The sequence below is a fragment of the Babylonia areolata genome, chromosome 15 (assembly GCF_041734735.1).
Source record: "Babylonia areolata isolate BAREFJ2019XMU chromosome 15, ASM4173473v1, whole genome shotgun sequence".
In the NCBI taxonomy this organism is placed as follows: Eukaryota; Metazoa; Mollusca; class Gastropoda; order Neogastropoda; family Buccinidae; genus Babylonia; species Babylonia areolata.
Genome location: NC_134890.1, coordinates 33,070,470 through 33,090,945, shown reverse-complemented (window position 1 = coordinate 33,090,945; position 20,476 = coordinate 33,070,470). Strand labels below are relative to the sequence as shown.

The 20,476-nt window shown below is 42.0% G+C and overlaps 2 protein-coding genes across 3 annotated transcripts in view; one reads left to right on the top strand and one right to left on the bottom strand.

Annotated features, from left to right (window-relative positions):
* LOC143290591 (ATP-dependent zinc metalloprotease YME1L-like) overlaps positions 1 to 15,351 on the top strand; it is a 32,221-nt gene extending 16,870 nt beyond the window's left edge. The window contains 8 exon segments of the mRNA XM_076600174.1: positions 2,148 to 2,258; positions 5,263 to 5,385; positions 5,388 to 5,413; positions 6,412 to 6,538; positions 7,124 to 7,197; positions 7,740 to 7,862; positions 10,655 to 10,801; positions 13,932 to 15,351. Coding sequence (XP_076456289.1) covers positions 2,148 to 2,258; positions 5,263 to 5,385; positions 5,388 to 5,413; positions 6,412 to 6,538; positions 7,124 to 7,197; positions 7,740 to 7,862; positions 10,655 to 10,801; positions 13,932 to 14,054 — 854 coding nt within the window. The 3' untranslated portion in view covers positions 14,055 to 15,351.
* An 823-nt stretch (positions 15,352 to 16,174) lies between these two features.
* LOC143290279 (contactin-3-like) overlaps positions 16,175 to 20,476 on the bottom strand; it is a 53,543-nt gene continuing 49,241 nt past the window's right edge. The window contains exons 27-28 of one of the 2 annotated variants that reach the window (XM_076599624.1): positions 18,350 to 18,653; positions 16,175 to 18,291 (exon numbers count right to left, since the gene is read on the bottom strand). In XM_076599624.1, the coding sequence (XP_076455739.1) occupies positions 18,526 to 18,653 (128 nt within the window). In that variant the 3' untranslated portion in view covers positions 16,175 to 18,291; positions 18,350 to 18,525. The remainder of the gene's footprint in view (positions 18,292 to 18,349; positions 18,654 to 20,476) is intronic. The other variant, XM_076599623.1, reaches the window with a different exon arrangement.

Below are 20,476 nucleotides of genomic sequence, written 5' to 3'. Positions count from 1 at the left end.
TCCACTCTGACAGGTGCACATATACCTGTATATAAGTATAACTCTGACAGGTGCACATATACCTGTATATAAGTATAACTCTGACAGGTGCACATACACCTGTATATAAGTATAACTCTGACAGGTGCACATATACCTGTATATAAGTATAACTCTGACAGGTGCACATATACCTGTATATAAGTATAACTCTGACAGGTGCACATATACCTGTATATAAGTATAACTCTGACAGGTGCACATATACCTGTATATAAGTATAACTCTGACAGGTGCACATACACCTGTATATAAGTATATGCATGCACACACGGCCTGACGAGTATGTTGAGTTGTGCTGCTGGTCAGGCATCTGCCTAGCAGATGTGGTGTAGAGTATATGCAAAGATGCCAACTGTTATGATTTCACAGTATTTTGTTACACTCTATCACAGTTTGTTCCGACGTTACACTAAAGTCAAAACCGTTCTGATGAGTTCAATTTCGACTACATAGCATGCTTTCCTGTCGTAAAATTACCCAGACACTGTAGACCTTTCAGTCATGAGGCCGAGCAGTCACTACTAACCTTGGTCTCGCGTGATGGTGCTCAGCTAATCACACACGTTTACATTGAAACAGCATTGAGTGGGGTCAATCAGCTTGATTGTAGCAGTTACACTGTGTTTCAGGTAGACCCAAGTCAGAAGTGTTTGCATGCCTTGAAGATGAAATGTACCTTTTCTGATGTGGCTCGAGTCAGAGTGTTCCTACCAAATTAAAAATATTCCTACCAAATTTCCTGATTGTTCCTACAAGTGTTTGACAGGGGTTGGCATCTCTGTTTATGGGTTTGTGTGAAAGCAGTGGGGCTTCCTTTAGGAACTTGTAACTTTGTGTGTGTGTGTGTGTGCATTTTGTCAGGCGCTGAACTGTGTATGTGTGTGTGTTTTTTGTCAGGAGCTGAACTCTGTGTGTGTGTGTGTGTGTGTGTGTGACGTCAGGAGCTGACCTGTGTGTGTGACGTCAGGAGCTGACCTGTGTGTGTGTGTGTGTTACGTCAGGAGCTGACCTGAGTGTGTGTGTGTGTGACGTCAGGAGCTGAACTCTGTGTGTGTGTGTGTGTGACATCAGGAGCTGACCTGAGTGTGTGTGTGTGTGACGTCAGGAGCTGAACTCTGTGTGTGTGTGTGTGTGACGTCAGGAGCTGACCTGTGTGTGTGTGTGTGATGTCAGGAGCTGAACTCTGTGTGTGTGTGTGTGTGTGTGACGTCAGGAGCTGAACTCTGTGTGTGTGTGTGTGTGACGTCAGGAGCTGACCAGTGTGTGACGTCAGGAGCTGAACTCTGTGTGTGTGTGTGTGTGTGTGTGTGTGTGTGTGTGTGTGTGTGTTACGTCAGGAGCTGACTTCTGTGTTTTATCTCAGGAGCTTTACTGTGTATGTGTGTGATGTCAGGAGCTGACCTGTGTGTGTGTGTGATGTCAGGAGCTGACCTGTGTGTGTGTGTGTGTGTGTGACGTCAGGAGCTGAACTCTGTGTGTGTGTGTGTGTCATGTCAGGAGCTGACCTGTGTGTGTGTGTGTGTGTGTGTTATATGTCAGGAGCTGACCTGTGTGTGTGTGTGTGTGTTATGTCAGGAGCTGACCTGTGTGTGTGTGTGTGTGTGTGTGTTATGTCAGGACCTGACCTGTGTGTGTGTGTGTGTTATGTCAGGAGGTGACCTGTGTGTGTGTGTGTGTGTTATGTCAGGAGCTGACCTGTGTGTGTGTGATGTCAGGAGCTGACCTGTGTGTGTGTGTGTGATGTCAGGAGCTGACCTGTGTGTGTGTGAGAGATGTCAGGAGCTGACCTGTGTGTGTGTGATGTCAGGAGCTGACCTGTGTGTGTGTGATGTCAGGAGCTGACCTGTGTGTGTGTGATGTCAGGAGCTGACCTGTGTGTGTGTGATGTCAGGAGCTGACCTGTGTGTGTGTGATGTCAGGAGCTGACCTGTGTGTGTGAGAGATGTCAGGAGCTGACCTGTGTGTGTGAGAGATGTCAGGAGCTGACCTGTGTGTGTGTGTGTGTGATGTCAGGAGCTGACCTGTGTGTGTGTGTGTGTGATGTCAGGAGCTGACCTGTGTGTGTGTGATGTCAGGAGCTGACCTGTGTGTGTGTGTGATGTCAGGAGCTGACCTGGAGAACATGGTGAACCAGGCAGCCCTCAAGGCGGCCATGGACGGAGCGTCCACTGTCAGCATGCAGCATTTTGACTTTGCACGCGATAAGGTCATCATGGGTAAGTGATGTCCGCTTGTCGCCTTTTTTCTTTGTTGTGGGCTTCCTACCTCACGTGTGTGATCAGGGTTCAAGGCATGGTACTGTGTCCTTAGGTAAAGCAGTTTACTCTGTGTGTGTTTTTTTTCCTGCCTCACACAGGGTACTGTGTCCTTAGGTAAAGCAGTTTACTCTGTCTGTGTGTGGTGTTTTTTTCCTGCCTCACACAGGGTACTGTGTCCTTAGGTAAAGCAGTTTACTCTGTGTGTGTTTTTTTTTCCTGCCTCACACAGGGTACTGTGTCCTTAGGTAAAGCAGTTTACTCTGTGTCTGTATGTGTGTTTTTTTCCTGCCTCACACATGGTACTGTGTCCTTAGGTAAAGCAGTTTACTCTGTGTCTGTGTGTGTGGTTTTTTTCCTGCCTCACACAGGGTACTGTGTCCTTAGGTAAAGCAGTTTACTCTGTGTCTGTGTGTGTGGGTTTTTTCCTGCCTCACACAGGGTACTGTGTCCTTAGGTAAAGTTTACTCTGTGTCTGTGTGTGGTTTTTCCTGCCTCACATGGTACTGTGTCCTTAGGTAAAGTTTACTCTGTGTGTGTGGTTTTTTTCCTGCCTCACACAGGGTACTGTGTCCTTAGGTAAAGCAGTTTACTCTGTGTCTGTGTGTTGTTTTTCCTGCCTCACACATGGTACTGTGTCCTTAGGTAAAGCAGTTTACTCTGTGTCTGTGGTTTTTTTCCTGCCTCACACAGGGTACTGTGTCCTTAGGTAAAGCAGTTTACTCTGTCTGTGTGTGTGTTTTTTCCTGCCTCACACAGGGTACTGTGTCCTTAGGTAAAGCAGTTTACTCTGTGTCTGTGTGTGGTTTTTCCTGCCTCACACAGGGTACTGTGTCCTTAGGTAAAGCAGTTTACTCTGTGTCTGTGTGGGTTTTTTTTTCCTGCCTCACACATGGTACTGTGTCCTTAGGTAAAGCAGTTTACTCTGTGTCTGTGTGTGTGGTTTTCCTGCCTCACACAGGGTACTGTGTCCTTAGGTAAAGCAGTTTACTCTGTGTCTGTGTGTGTGGTTTTCCTGCCTCACACATGTGATCAGGGTTTAAGACACCATTTTGGCACAACGGTGTGCCTTCAGGAAAGGCAGTGTACTGTGTGTGCCTCTTGTGTGTGTGTTCTTGTGTGCTTTTATGTTTGACCGAGGTGTTACTGTAAAGTGATGTGAGAGTGTGCATTACCACTCGGCCTGCACTCTCCACCAGTTTTCACCTTTTTAGTTGGTTAATTCTCTTTTTTTTTTCCTTCTTTTTTTTCTGATAATGTTTTGTTGGGTATTTTTCTCAGCCGCTGAGGCAGAATCTGTTGTGTTGATCCAGTGATCAGGGTCAGAGGCCCTGTTCAAACCTTGTGTTGTGTCCTTGGGGGGAAAAAGGCGCTTAAATCTGATTTTCCCCACACCGCCGAGATGTGGAATGGGGGTACCTGACTTTGGTTGGGGAAGGTTAAAACAGTGGAAGGGAGAAGACTGGGCCGAGCCCTTGACACAGTGGATATGAATTTGATTGCCCTGATGGCCGTTAAAGGCCGTGGGACCTTTGATTAATGTTTTGTTGGGCAAGGAGGAAGGTGGCAGAATGGTCCAGAAGCTCATCTGTCAATACACAGAGTCCGTGAGGGTGTGGGTTTGAATCAAGCCCTCACCCTTTCTCCCAACTTTGACTGGAAAGTCAAATGGAGCATCTGGTCATTCAGGTGAGACGATAAACTGAGACCTGGTGTGCAGCACGCACCTGGTGCACTGAAAAAGAACCCATGGCAACGAGTGTGTTGTCCTCGGGCAAAATTCTGTGGAAGAAGTCCACTCTGATTGGCACACATGTAGATGTATATATTTGTATATATGCATGCATGCACTCAAGGCCTGACAAGCGCGTTGGGTTAAGCTGCTTGACAGGCATCTGACCAGCAGATGTGATGTAGCATATATTTTGATTTTATGTGAATACGTTTATAGTGCTTAGCCTCAGTCTCAGACCAAGCTCAAAGCGCTGTATAAACTTTGGGCCATATGCACAACAGGCTGCCTACCTGTTTAGAGCTGACTGACGGCTGCCACTGGGCATGTAGATAGCCATGCTCTGTTTTCAGAGGTGTGCATACCGGGTATGTTCTTGTTTCCATAACCCACTGAATGCTGACATGGATTACAGGAACTTTAATGCGCATACTTAATCTTCTGCATGCTTTTCACACGAAAGGGGTTCAGGTGCTAGCAGGTTTGCACATATGTTGACATGGGAGATCAGACAAATCTCCACCCTTTACCCACCAGGCGCCGTCACTGGGTTTCAAACTGTGGACCCTCAGATTGATAGTCCAACGCTGTAACCACTCGGCTGTCGCACCCTTCTTGTTCCTTTTCCATCTGTCTGCTTCTCTTTTCTGCTGATGACAGTCTTATGCAGTCACGAATACAACAGATAAGAAAGAACTTAGGGGTTGAAAGTCTCAATGCTACCAGGTGCTGTTACCAAGATTCGAACCCGGGACCCTCAGATTGAAAGTCCATCGTTGTAACCACTTGGCTATTGTGCCCGTCACTTCTACAGACAAATCCATATATATAGATACAGGACACAATAGCCAAGTGGTTAAAGCGTTAGACTTTCAATCTGAGGGTCCTGGGTTCGAATCTCGGTAACGGCGCCTGGTGGGTAAAGGGTGGAGATAATTCCAGTCTCCCAGGTCAGCATATGTGCAGACCTGCTAGTGCCTGAACCCCTTTCATGTGTATGGGCAAGCAGAAGATCAAACACGCATGTTAGAGATCCTGTAATCCATGTCAGCGTTTGGTGGGTTATGGAAACAAGAACATACCCAACACACACACCAATGTGCCAACATGGAGGGTTGGAAACAGTCATGCACATGAAAGCCCATTTGCGTACATACGAGTGAACATGGGAGTTGCAGCCCACCAACGAAGAAGTAGTGTGTAAAAGTGAAACTTTCTGTTTGGGCCGCACAGGTCCTGCGAAGAAGACCAAGATCCAGGACAAGGACACCAACATGATGACGGCATTCCACGAGGCGGGCCACACCCTGGTGGCCTACCACACCAAGGAGGCCGTGCCCCTGCACAAAGTCACCATCATCCCCGCGGCATGTCCCTCGGCCATGTGAGACCTCTTTTCTGCAGGCCTTAGATGTGTGTGTGTGTGTGTGTGTGCATGTGCGCTCACACGTGAGGATGCGCACGTGTGCACACATACATGCACAAACATACATATGCCCATACAAGAACATACACATAAATAACGCATGCAGTTGCGCATATGCACATGCATGCACACACACACACAAGCACATAAAAATGTGCACGCACGCACACACACACACACACACACACACACACACACACACACACTCACTCACTCACTCACTCAAACGACGCACACAGAAACGTACATATGCATACACATGCGCACACACACACACACACATATTTTTTACTCACTTTCGCTCACACACAAACACATGCAAACGATGCACACAGAAACACACATACACATGCACACACACACACATATGCTAACACACACAGAGAAACTCGCTTTCATTGATTTTGGCTCATTGAGTTAAGATATAATATACTCTTCAGTGTATAAAAATGTTTTTTTAATTACACATACTTAACCATGACCCAACTAGTGCAGACTCCGGCAGGGGTCTGACATTCCTGTCCTGTGCAAACTACTAACCGCCTATATGTGCAAAGGGATTATAAACTTCCATCAACTCAAGTGATGATGTCAGGAATATGCCAATGACATGACAAGAGATCGAGTCACGAGAAATAAGCAGCTGTATAAGCATACGTGTAGCATGCACAGATATACCCAAGTAAATGGGTAAGTGTGCATAATCCGTAATGGAAAGGAATCTGTGTATGCACCTATATATAAGAGATGTACATACGCATATGAATAAAGTGCCAGTATGTAGACACAGAGATCTGGGCATTGTGAACAGAATGACGCAAATGCAAGTGTGCCTATAATTATAAAATGGTTTGTCATTGTTACTGAAATATTTGTATTTTGTCGATTGCTTAATAAAAAATGGTCCTTTATTGATATTAGAATTACATATTTTGTGTGTGTGTGTGGGTATGCAGACATCATTCATTGAGGACAAAGAGGTGTATGGCAAGAACATCGCCCAGCTGAAGGCCGAAATGGACGTGGCCATGGGTGGTCGGGCGGCCGAGGAGATCGTGTTTGGCCAGGAGAAAGTCACTACAGGTGTGTATAGTGTTTGTAGAAAAAAACACAAAAAACAAGTGCTCAGGGCCCTATTTAGAGAAAAGGTGCTCAACAAATTTGTATTATTATTATTATCTGTTCTTTCTTGCAGAAGTCATTTCTTTTCCTTGTATTCAGCCATTTTTTGATGTGTGCCAATTCATATGTGTGTGCGTGTGTGTCATATATATGTTTATATAGAGAGAGATATATAGATATATAATTTTTTGTTGTTTGCTTTTTATGTATGATTATGTATTTTGTTCAGTTTTCTTGGGGTTTTCTTTTTTGTTTTTGTTTTGTTTTTTTTAGAATATTTTTCAAAACTTAGAATGGGCAATATCACAGACGTGCCTCAGGTTTACATGGTTGATGAATGTCACTAAAATCTTCCATGGATTTTTTTTAGTTGGTTTGTTTTTGTTGTTTTTTCTCTAGGCCATACAGGGTTGCAGCTTTTCAGCCCTGATATGCCCTTTGTGATTGGCTGGGTGATAAGCAACGTTGAAGATAAAAACATATTCATGATGATGACACAATAATCATGATAATATTGATACATGTTTTCATCCACTCTGTGCGCAGGTGCCTCCAGTGACTTCCAGCAGGCCACACGTATCGCAACAGCCATGGTGAAGAAGTTTGGCATGTCAGAAAAGGTAATGGACCCCTGTCAGTCATGATACTGTATGTGTGTGGGGGAGAGTGGTGGGGGGTTGGTTTCTGTGTGTGTGGGTGGGTGAATGAATGCTTTGTACATACCATATAGAAGGGAGAGCTTGGTTAATAATCTGTTGGCACTGTTTGATAATCCAAGATCAGTTGTTTTTTTTTGTTTTTTGGGGGGGCATTCTGATTCCAGCCTTATTCATTCACAGCGCCAAACCTTGCAGCATGTGAATTTTTATTATCTTTTTTAAGAAAAAGTAATGTTGTTTTTGTTGTCAGTATGGCAATAACATAAACAATGATATATCATCATGTATACCTGGAGGGATACTGTGTGCTCATTGCAAAATGGAAACGTGGAGCAGTACAGTATCTGTGCTTTTATGCTTTCCACTTTACTGGACCTACCTTTCTGATGCGAGCATTTGAGAATGGAGAAGATGTGGACAGAATACTCTATACAAATACACATTGTTACCTGCTTCCGACATGGCTGTAGTATACAAATGTACGTTGTATTATCTCTTGACAGGTTGGGATGCGAGCATTTGAGAATGGAGATGGCGTGGACAGCGGCCTGTCCATGGTGCGGGTGAATGAGGTCAGTCCAGCCATCCAGGAACAGGTGGACATGGAGATCAAACGCCTGCTTCAGGTAATGTGGTGGTCACACACCTTTGTTGGCTGCTTGCTTGTTCCTTGTTGGTTGTTTGGTGTAATAGTTGAGTGGTTAAAGCGTAGGACTTTCAATCTGAGAATCCCGGGCTCGAATCTCGGCAACGGCGTCTGGTGGGTGAAGGGTGGAGATTTTTCCACCTGCTAGTGCCTGAACTTCCTTTGTGTGTATGCGCAAGCAGAATCAGATACGCACATTAAAGATCCTGTAATCCTTGTCAGCCTTCAGAGGGTTATGGAAACAAGAACATACCCAGTATGCAAACCCCAGAAATCGGAGTATGGTTTCCTACATGGTGGGGTAAAAATGGTCAAACACGTGAAAGCCTGTTTGTGTATATAGGAGTGAACGTGGGAGTTGTCTCCCATGATCGTCGATGAAGAAGTAGTTTGTTCTTTTTTTCTACTTCTTCTGCTGCTGCTTCTTTATTTGTTGGCTGTGCAACTCCCACGTTCTCTTGTATGCAGGAGTAGGCTTTTACATGTGTGGCCGTTTTTACCCCCATCGCCATGCAGGCAATCATACTCTGTTGTTGTTGTTGTTTTTTTGGGGGGGGGAGGGGATGCCAGGTGTGTTCTTGTTTCCATGAACCACGGAAAGCCTTATAGATATAAATGTAGTAGTAGTAGTCTTTCTTTTTGGGAACTGAGGTTTTTTTTGTTTGTTTTTTGTTGTTTTTTGCTGCCCCATCATCTGCACCATTACAGTAGCATTACTCCCACACCACTCATTTTAGATTACCCCATACACGGCTACACCCGGGTTCATCCGTCACAGTTCCAGTGTCGGCAATCCACAGGGAACCATCAGTGTTAGGTTGCCAGGAGTCCACACACCAGAGGAGACCCTGCACTGCTGCTGAGTCACTTCGGTGGTGTTCAGTGGTGCCTGTTCTGATTCAACGTACTTAGGTCACCACCTGCTAAGCCCCCTACTAACGACAATAATGGCTTAGTCGCGAAGCCAGACTGAGTGAGCATCCCTCCCAGAGTGGAGACCGCCACCACGTCCGTCCAACAACAGCCCCCCATGAATCTGCTGACACTGAAGACATTGACAGGACTCACCCCAAGCACAGAAGTGGAGGAGTATCGAAACTGAGGTCACCATGAGAGCAGGGCATGAAAGGCCACAGACTTTTGAGACTGTTTTGTTTTTATTTTGATGATGATGAAGAAGGAGGAGGATGACAATGACGATGTTGCTATGGAGGTCCATTTTTTATTTGGGACTGCGTGACAAGGCTGTACTCTACGCTTCCTGTCATAATGATATCCTGGCGTTAACCAGGCCCAAGAGATACAGACACTTGCAGTGTTGGTCAGGTGAATAGAGCAACACTCTCAAAGACGCATCTTGAAGTGGATGACACTTGACTGTGTGGTCCCATTCTCCCCATTTAAGCCCACAGCACACTCAACTCTGGGTAGGAGCCGGCCACAGGCCGAAAACCCCACCTCCGCTAGGATTCGAACCCACGTCCTCCCAGCCATCAGTCCGTGACGCAAACCACTTCGCCACGGTGGCTGGTGAGCTGAGTAGTGATGGACTTCTCTTCTAGGAAATCCATGGTTTGGGAAGTTAACTTGGGGGGGGGGGGGGGGGGGGGTATTTATTTGTTTTTGTTTCTTTTCCAATATATTTGTAGCTCATGTGGATGTGACTGAGGTAGACTGGAAGAGTACTTGCAAATGTGATGCTCTGCACATTGATACGTATTGCTTGTGAGTCGATCATAGTGCTTCTTCACACACTGTTACATTCCATCTGTATTGCTTGTGAGTCGATCATAGTGCTTCTTCACACACTGATACATTCCATTTGTATTGCTTGTGAGTCGATCATAGTGCTTCTTCACACACTGATACATTCCATCTGTATTGCTTGTGAGTCGATCATAGTGCTTCTTCACACACTGATACATTCCATCTGTATTGCTTGTGAGTCGATCATAGTGCTTCTTCACACACTGATACATTCCATCTGTATTGCTTGTGAGTCGATCATAGTGCTTCTTCACACACTGATACATTCCATCTGTATTGCTTGTGAGTCGATCATAGTGCTTCTTCACACACTGATACATTCCATCTGTATTGCTTGTGAGTCGATCATAGTGCTTCTTCACACACTGATACATTCCATCTGTATTGCTTGTGAGTCGATCATAGTGCTTCTTCACACATTGATACATTCCATCTGTATTGCTTGTGAGTCGATCATAGTGCTTCTTCACACACTGATACATTCCATCTGTATTGCTTGTGAGTCAATCATAGTGCTTCTTCACACACTGATACATTCCATCTGTATTGCTTGTGAGTGGATCATAGTGCTTCTTCACACACTGATACATTCCATCTGTATTGCTTGTGAGTCGATCATAGTGCTTCTTCACACACTGATACATTCCATTTGTATTGCTTGTGAGTCTTGACTATAGTGCTTCTTCACACACTGATACATTCCATTGGTCTTCCTTGTAAGTCTTGACTATAGTGATACTCCACACACTGATACATTCCATTTGTATTGCTTGTAAGTCTTGACTATAGTGATACTCCACACTCTGGTACATTCCATTGGTCTTCCTTGTAAGTCTTGACTATTGTTCCCTGTGGTTTTAGTTGGGTTTTTTTGTTTTCATATGGATGTTAATTGTTTGCACTCTGGGCCCCTGAGCTAAAGAGCTAAGAGTGCATAAAACAGAATATAAAAAGAAAAGAAAACTATCCTTTTTTCCCCAAGAGCCAAACATTTCTGTTCCCCAGGAGTCGTACGACCGCGCGCGAACGATACTGCGGAACCACAGCACAGAGCACAGAGCCCTTGCCAACGCTCTGCTGAAGTACGAGACCCTGGACAAGGAAGACATCACCGCCATTGTGGAGGGGAAACAGATCAAGCCGGTCAAGCAGGTCAATAAACAGTCATGATGTAGGGACTGAGGGAAACACTGTGTGTTCTACACGTGTGTGGGTGTGGGTGTGCATGAGGAGTGACAGCGAGTTTTTTGAGAGACAGGGACAAGGCGTGTCTGTGTTTGGTGAGGGTGATGTTTGGTGTTTTGGGTTTTTTTTAACCTGTTTCTTTGTCTCAAACATTGTGGTTGGTGGAAGGAGAGGATTGAGCTTGGTTTTTTTTTGTTTTTGTTTTTTTTTGTGGTTTTTTTGGTGTGTGTGGACAGAGAAGAGGTATTATGGGTTTTTATCACCTGTATGAGAGAGAGAGACTCTGGAGTGGGCAGTGTGGAACCGAGTGCTGGACTGTTTGGTGTGCATAATCATTTGACCAGAACTAGTGAATGTTTTCGGGGTTTTTTTTAACCATGTTGATTCTTTTTTCCTGTGTTTTGAAAAAACAATGATAAAGTGATTGAATGAAATATCACCATTCATAGTTGAGTTTTTAATGTAAGTGCTGATATTTTATTCTGTCAGTTCATATTTCTTTTTTTTTTTTTTCTTCTATCATTTCGTTTTTGAACACAGGAAAAAAAAAGAACATGGATCTTAACCTTTTTCGGACAGCATATTTCTGGTACAAAGAGCGAAAGAGTGAGAGCACTGACTCCACAACTGAAAACAGTCACACAAAAATGAAACTTTGGATCTTTTATAGATTTCATTGCTCATTTTAATTTTATCTTGTTTTAGTAGTCAAGAACATTGTTTCTTAATTTTTGTGTATATTCTCATTGTGGTAATAAAGGTCATTTTCAGTATTCATTTATTTTGATGTGGTGTTAAAGTGGTCGGATTGTGATCAACAGCAGTGTCTGCTGTGGTTTTTGTTGTATTTTTTGTTGCTAGTTTGTGGGGGCTGGGGATCAATGACTTTTTTCTTCTTCCCCCCCCCCACCCCCCCCTTTTGCTGAGGGATTCCTTTTTTATTTGAGGGGGTAGTGATGATTTCTGTTAGAAAGTGAATAAAATAGATAAGTAATTCTTGAAATGAAAAACGTTTCAGTTATCTCACAGTGTGTGGTTCTTTGATAAACAATTTTTTTAGTATCATTTCATGAAGGGAGGGACAGTGCCAACATGGTCAACCTGTGTCTTTTCTGATTTTGGGGGGATCACTGAAAAAGTGAATATAAGAGGTGGATATGTGAAGATGAACAGTTCACTGATGACAGAATATGCACTAATCACACCGCTGAATTATAAATGAGAATAATGGTTAGTCCTTGTGAGAAAATTGTCCTTTTGGGGATTTTTTTTGTTCTGTTTTGGGCGATTTTTGTTTTGATTTTATGGGTTGACTAACACCACTAAAAAAACAAAAACAAAACAAACCAACAGTTTAACTTAAGAATGAAATGCATCAAAACAAAATTGACACAAATCTAATTAGTGAAACATTTTTGTTTTGTTTTTAGTTTTCTTTCAGCCTGGTTTTTCTTTCCTTCATTGTTAATATACTCGTTTGATTTTTATATGCTGATTTGATTATATTGAGTTTGTTTTTTTGTTGTTTTTTTCCTCTGTATGAGTCTTTATCAGCATTTATTATAACAGAAAAAAGGTTCAAACTTTTGCTCAGGTTTTGACCAGCGAGGAAGCAAGTGACGGAATCGCTTTATAAACTACGGGGAAAAAAAAAGAACAGTATTAGTCAGGAAGATGTTAACATGCGGACTTAAAAAAAAAAAGCAAACAGCTTCTGTTATGAGGAGGAGGAGGACTGTTGAGATGGATGTTTGAAAGGTTGCTGATGTATGTGTGTGTGGAGTATGCTAGCATGTCTGGAAGCTTTTCTTGTTCAGATTTGTTTCGTCTTCAAGTACTGTTGTAATTTATATCCATGTCCCTTTTTGTCCAGGATGCAAGTTTTTTTGTTGTTTTTTTTGTGTTTTTTTGTGGGTTTTTTTTTTTTTTCTTCTTTCTCTCTTGAAGATTAGGTGTGATTTTTCAATTTTTTTGTTTGTTTTTTCAAGATCAAATATTATAAATATTCCAGATTTTTTTTTTTTTTTTCAAGACTGGATATTGTAATTTCTCAAGATCATATATCATTTTTCACATTGTTCTGGCACAACTCTGTGATGGAGGCTGGCTGGTTTTAGGTTTTATACCTTTTTTTTTCCTTATCTCTTTTTGTCTTTTTTTTTTCTTTTTCTTTTTTTTTTTTTTTTTTTTGAATAAGCATCCTCCTTTTCTGGGACTTTTTATTTGTTTGATTGTCATAAGTCTATTTTATGAATAGCTTTTTGCTTCTTTTTTTATACTGAAAATGTTTTGAGTAAAAGGGGAAAACAGGAGTAGAATGGTCCAGCTCTTGTTCTGTTTTTCTTACATAGGATGCATTTCTTGTATTTATATGATAATCATGACCTTGAATGCAACACGCATCATTCTGTATACTTGTCCATATAATAAAAGAAATGAAACACAGTTGGTCAGATTGATCCAGAATTTTATCTGGAGATGTCAGAAGTACATTTGGCGGTCATTAGTTTAAGATGGGTCAGTACCAATTCAGACTTTGTAGGCTTCAAATTCAGCTCAACACAATCCAGGATTTGGGAAAAAGGAAACAAAATTTCCTCTTCTGCAGATATTTTCAAAAGATGGACACTTCCCAATGTCATGATAAATTGGCTGCCTAAATGTTCTTTCTTTATCGCCATTTATCTCTTTCATTCATCTAATTTCAGGTTATTTTTTTATGAAGAGGTTCGAGTTGAACATGTTCCTTTTTGTTTTCTTTACTTTTAAAGAAATCATTCCCTTGAGTATGCATCCCCCATGGAAAAAAATATGAAAGCAACAGTTTGAGCAGTGTAAATAATAATCCTTTGTTTCTTAATTTTCAGTTTTATTTTTGCCATTTTCATGTGCACATTTTATAACATGGCTGAATGAATCACACTGGTACTATGTCAGTGGGCACTTGCACAATTTGTCATAAGACTAAAAAAAAAAAAAAATGTTAGATATCTGAATTGTCTTCCCGCCCCCCCCTTCCCCCCTCAAACCATGTGCCAGAACAGATGTGAAGTGTGTGGATTTTCTTTCATTCTTTCTTTCTTTTTATTTTTTCCAGTGGTGTGTAGCAAGGGGCATAACCAAGGAAGATGCTCGATGCATTGATTCCAAAATGAATTGCAGTGGTGAGCAACAGGGTGTTTGGGTTATTGTAAAATGGTGCAATAAAGGGAATGGATAATGACTGTTTGGAGATCTCTGGTTAAGGGAAAGTCCACACTGAACATCTGGCATTTTGAAAATAAAAGTGTAGTTCTTGTTCCATATGTGCTTTTTTTTTTCTTTTTCTTTTTTCTTTATTTTACAGAAATGTTGATATCACCTGCCTCCCAACTAGTTAATTTCTACAGGTAATTTTTTTTCTTTTTTTTTTTTATTGAAGTAGAGGGACCAGTTATCCATTCAAATCAATCTAGTGTTACAAAACAGAACAAAATCTAATTACACATTCTGAAATGTGACCCACTAGTGCATACATCGGCAGGGGTACGATTCCTGTCCTGTGCAAAATACTCCGCTTCGGCGAAGAAACCAAAAGTAGCTGCAGCCAGTGACTTCCCTTTGTATATTACCTCCCTTCTGAAAAAACAAGTATATGTTTGGAACAGGGCAAAGTGGAGAACTATGGTCTTGGCACTGGTAGAGAAGCAAAGGAAATGATGTTTTAGATTGTCATTTTAATTTTTATTCCCCACCAGTTACAGAGACTTCATGACAGAATCGTTTAGGCGTTGGACCTGAATCAGTGATGACCAGTTTTTATGGTTTGAGGCTGGGTTTTGGCATGGTGCTGTGTCCTTTAGAAGGAAACTTCTCTCTGGTGTTCCTCACTCCACTCAGGTGTGAATGTGGACACAACTTTGGTCAGGGAACTTTTAAAACAGCAGGAGAGAGCTGGGCCCCGCCGTCCTTTGTCAAGCCCTTAACACGGGATATGAATTCACTGTCCCAGTGGCTATAAAGGGTTATGGGACCTTTCATCTTTTAGTTAGAAAAGCAAAGCATTTCACTTATGCTGGAAGGGAGGGAACAAGCCTCTAGACCTTCCCTTTAAATTCCTTCAAGTAAAAAAAAAAAAAAAAAAAAAAACAGTTGTTTCCTTGAAGTTGAAGGGGAACCAGGAATTAAGGAACAACTGTTAGGTTTTCAGCCATTCATTTTTTTTGTCCAGCAGCCAGAGAGATGTTTGTAATTTTGAAATATTCATGGTGTTATGTCCTCATGAATTCCCCCCAAGATTTTAATCCAGAGATGCTAACACACACTGGATGAGTGTAGCTTTCAGGTCTTTAAAGAAGAGTGTCTGTAAGGTTCATATACGAGGAGGCTACAGGTCAATGTGGATGAGAGAATGTGATGGATAAGCATTTATGAGGTCTGTGACAAACCATGGGTGTGTGTGATCATGTTCTGCAAATAAAACACAAAAAAACAACAACAAAACATGTGAATACTTAATAAAGATCATGCAAAATGTCTTGGTTGTAGTTTTGGTGTTTGTGATTTCATTTGTTTTTGTGTGTTTGAACTGGAATTGTTTTATATTTAAGCCCTGATTTTGAACAGCTGAGGCAATTCAAGAGAGTACATTAATGGGCCGCCAACACTGCCGTGTACCCATTTCTGTGGGTGATCTCATACTCATGTAGGTGCGTTCATTCTCATTTCTGTGGGTGCGTACATACTTGTCATACTCATATATGTGGATGCACTCATACTCTCTAATATGGTTATGCTTGTAATGTCTAAGGGTGCACTGTTACTCACTTTTATGGGTGCACTTGTATCTATTTGTATGGGTGCGCTTGTACCTGTGTGATAACCAGAGTAAGTTGGTGCTCCACACAGCTGTTCCCATTTACAACCTCCCTCCCCCTCCCCTTTCTCTCAGTTCACTTTTGGTTTTTTTTGGCAGCTTTTGGTTGCTCCTCTGATGAACGTGAATAGAAACCATTACTTAATGAATAATATTCCACATCTTGAAGTCTGTGAAATTATATAACTGTTACAACTTGTCTGATCTGCGAGACAAAATACTGGAGAAATTCCCTGTCACTAACGAGGCGCTGTGTGTACTGAGATTGCCAACTATACCAGCCAATGAAAAAAATTGTCTTTGGGTATGGTGCTGTTAGGTAGTCATTTTTAACGATTTAATTGATTTGTTTAATTGCACACATGTAACTATCATATATGATACATTTTGCATTGTCAGTTGTCATGGGTAGACAATTATAAAAGAACTAAAGAGGAAGAAGCATATATGATATAATTAATCAGTATCTTTCAGACAAGTAGTAGTACATAGACAAGATGAAATTTATTCATTTCAGGAAACATTGTGATGGTACATGAAAATGTTACTTATTTAATGTGACTAATACAAAGTTTGGAAAACAAAAATTGCATCATGTTCGCATTTAATGACAGTGGCCTTTCCAGCTGACTGGACAACTTTGTCGATTGGCTGTTCCCCCTCCAAGTAATTTCCATGTTATTTACAATAAAAGACACTCCACATCCATTTAGCACTTTTTTTTTTTACCTTTCCAACAGCTCCCTGAAAAGGCAGTGATATAACACAATATTTCCCATGACCATGATGGCAAAACTGCAGTTTGAACAAAAACTAATCAGCATGGGTTATGGGACACAAGGGTAATGGGACCTTAAAAAAAAAAAAAAAAAAACACACAAGTCAAGGATATGATACAAAAACAAGTAAACTGGCATTCAAACAAAAAAAAAAAAAAATGAACAGGGAGTACAGAAATGTTACAAAAACGACTGAACTGGCATAAAATGTATTTAAATAATAAACCACACACACACACACACGTCTTCCTTGACGAAAGCACGACTTTGCCAAGTATTGCTGGTCATCTTTCTCCCCTGTGATTATGTGCTTCGTCCACAATTCAACAGGCAAAAGGGAAAGAACAAGAGACTAAGGGAAACAACTGGTGGATGACCCAGAACTGGACAAGCCAAGCGATTATTCCGCTTCTGAATGTATGAGTGTGTTACTCTGAACTGCTTACATCAAAAATTTTTTATTACATCGAGCGGTCATTTTAGAAAGCTACACCATGTAGTCTGGTGTCAACTGAGTGTGTCAGTCTGTCTGTCTGTGTGCAAGTTGCACACGCTTGCTAATGAATACTGAAAGTTGGTCATTTTCTTTACGAATGTATGTATTGTGCATAATGTTTAAATGAACTATGCTTTGTGCTACAGTTGTTTCCCTGCTCATGCACGGTTTTATAAATGCTTGTTTTATAATTTTATAATTTTACGTCGTCTGCCAAAGATAAAGCTGTAATTCCATTGTTAAATACAAAAGAAAATAAGCCAAGAATGGGAGATAACTGAAAACTGTTTTTTTGTTTGAAGTGTTTGTAACGATTTATAGAAGCTGGAAAACCGTAATGAAAACTGTGAAAGTTTGAAACTTTGATCTACAGAACATAAAACTGACAAAAGATGTGGACTTGTCTCATGTGCATACTGTGTATATTACAGAAAAAAATATTGTTTGGCAATTTCGATATGAGTAATAGAAGCTGGAAAGTCGTGATGAAGACAGGTAAAGTCTGAAACTTTGATACTTCTGAACTATGATCGTAAAACGATGAAACACCAATCGACGTGGAATGCATTAATTATTATTTAATTAATATTTAATTGCTCAGTTTTCAGCACGTAACTCTCAGTTCGACAAACACTAGTTTCAGATGTTCAGCGACGACACTTATTTGAATCGATAGGCCTATATGTAAGTACTAGTACGCATCGCATGCCACCCAACCACCACTCCCCCACCTCCCTCAAACCCCCTTATCCCCACCATTATCTGCATTTTCGAATTTGTTCTTGTAGTTTTTAAATCAGCAGATATCATATGTGGGCCATGAAGACTTGCCTCCCGTTGGTACATAGATGTAAAGGTATAAAAAAAAATATATATATATATATATATTAAAAAGAAAAGAAGAAGAAAAATAGCACTCATACACAGGCATTCATTCAACTGGTGCATCTGAAGAGGTTTCAATAATTAAACCTATGACTGTTGAACCACGTGGTAAAAGATATCAATGTAGTGTCGGTTTTAACTGTAACTCCTTCCTTCTGAAAGAAGCCATCAACTTTGCAACCAAAGGTAACACAATCCCAGAAGGAAGAAGTACAGATGAAGATGCGTGACTGGTAACATGACCTGTCAACAAGTCCCAATCTCATATCGCTGAGTTGGTGACAGCTCGTGACTGACGAGCATACATACCTGTCAGCAGCAGCCAGGGGATTAAAAGTATTTGTCGTCTGAGTAGAACACACCAGTGAGTGCAAAACACCTGTGTGTGAGTGCAAAACACACATGTGACTGCAAAACACACCTGTGTGTGAGTGCAAAACACCTGTGTGATGCAAAACGCACCTGTGGGTGCAAAACACCTGTGTGTGAGTGCAAAACACCTGTGTGTGATGCAAAACACACCTGTGGGTGCAAAACACACGTGTGTGAGTGCAAAACACACCTGGTTGTGAATGCAATACACACCTGTGAGTGCAAAACACACCTGTGAGTAAAAAAAAAAAAACACCTGTGAGTGCAAAGCACACCTGGGGGCACACACCTGTGAGGTGAGTGCTCATATCACAACTGTCAAGAGCGTAAAGCAGGCACAGAGGAGTAAGGACGACAAAGATGGCACGACGGCAGAAGCGAGAAACACGTCTATCTCTTTGGCAAAGGCGCTGTCTACTGTCACCTGGCCCTCTGCACCAACAACAACATCACAGACACCATTAGAATATGTTATAAATAAATATGCATTATGATTATAAATAACATCAACAACAACAAAAAAAGAAGATGAATGGAAAAAAAAAAGAAGCAAAACAAACCCAACAGTAACAACAACAAAACATATACATCACACACATTCAATCACACACGCACCCACGCACCCCACCCCACCCTCCCACACACAGACACATGCACTGATGCACACATGCGCGCGCGTGCGCGCACACACACACACACACACACACACACACACACACACACACACACACAGCCAGTGTTTCTCCGGCGTCACCCTAGCACTAGAGGGGAAGGTGGTCGAATGGATAGGACACTTATTTTGTATTTTGCATTTCTTTTTATCATAACAGATTTCTCTGTGTGAAATTCGGGCTTCTCTCCCCAAGGAGAGCGCGTCGCTACACTACAGCGCCACCCATTTTTAATTATTGTTTCCTGCGTGCAGTTTTTATTTGTCTTTCCTATCGAAGTGGATTTTTCGACACAATTCTGCCAGGAACAACACTTTTGTTGACGTGGGTTCTTTTACGTGCGCTAAGTGCATGCTGCACACGGGACCTCGGTTTATTGTCTCATCCTAATGACTACCGTCCAGACCACCACACAAGGTCTAGTGGAGGGAGAGAAAATAACGGCGGCTGAGCCGTGAATCGAACCAACGCGCTCAGATTCTCTCACTTCCTAGGCGGACGCGTTACCTCTTGGCCATCACTCCACATCTAGCCCATCACTCCACATCTAGCCCATCACTCCACATCTAGGCCATCACTCCACATCACTCCACATCTAGGCCATCACTCCACATCTGCCAATACAGTGTCTGTGAGGGTCTGGGTTCGAATCCCGTTCTCGTCAGTCCTTTCACCCGAGGTTGGCTAGATAAAACAAACTGGGCGTCTAGTCATTCGGATGAGGTGGATGGTCGGGCATCTGCCTAGCAAGATGTGTAGCGTGATGTTATATAGTATGGATTTGTCCGAACGCAGTGACGCCTCCTTGAAACAATTAAAACACTTGTAGTATCTAAGAAAATGCGAGCGTTGAAGCTTACCATGGACATCAATACCACCACCACCATCATCATGATCGTCGTCATCATCACCAGTACAGGTATTATCACCACCATTATTACCACTAATACCACCACCACCACCATTATTATCGTCATCGTCGTCATCATCACCAGTACAGGTATTATCACCACCATTATTACCACTAATACCACCACCACCACCATCATCGTCATCGTCGTCATCATCACCAGTACAGGTATTATCACCACCATTATTACCACTAATACCATCACCACCACCACCACCATCATCATCATCGTCGTCATCATCACCAGTACAGGTATTATCACCACCATTATTACCACTAATACCACCACCACCATCAGCAGCAGCATAACCATTACCACTACCACTATCATCACCATCGTTTTCATCCTCACTATGGACAACTTGACCACCACCATTCCCATCATCATCATCATCGTCATCATCATCATCAGTGTTGACATCATCATCATCGTCATCATCATCATCATCATCATCATGTGTTGACATCATAATCACCATCATCATCATCATCATCATCATCAGTATCTTCTTCTTCTTCGTTCGTGGGCTGCAACTCCCACGTTCACTGGTATGTACACGAGTGGGCTTTTACGTGTATGTCCGTTTTTATCCCGCCATGTAGGAAGCCATACTCCGTTTTCGGGGGTATCATCAGTGTGAACATCACGACCATTTTCACCATAATAAGTCGAT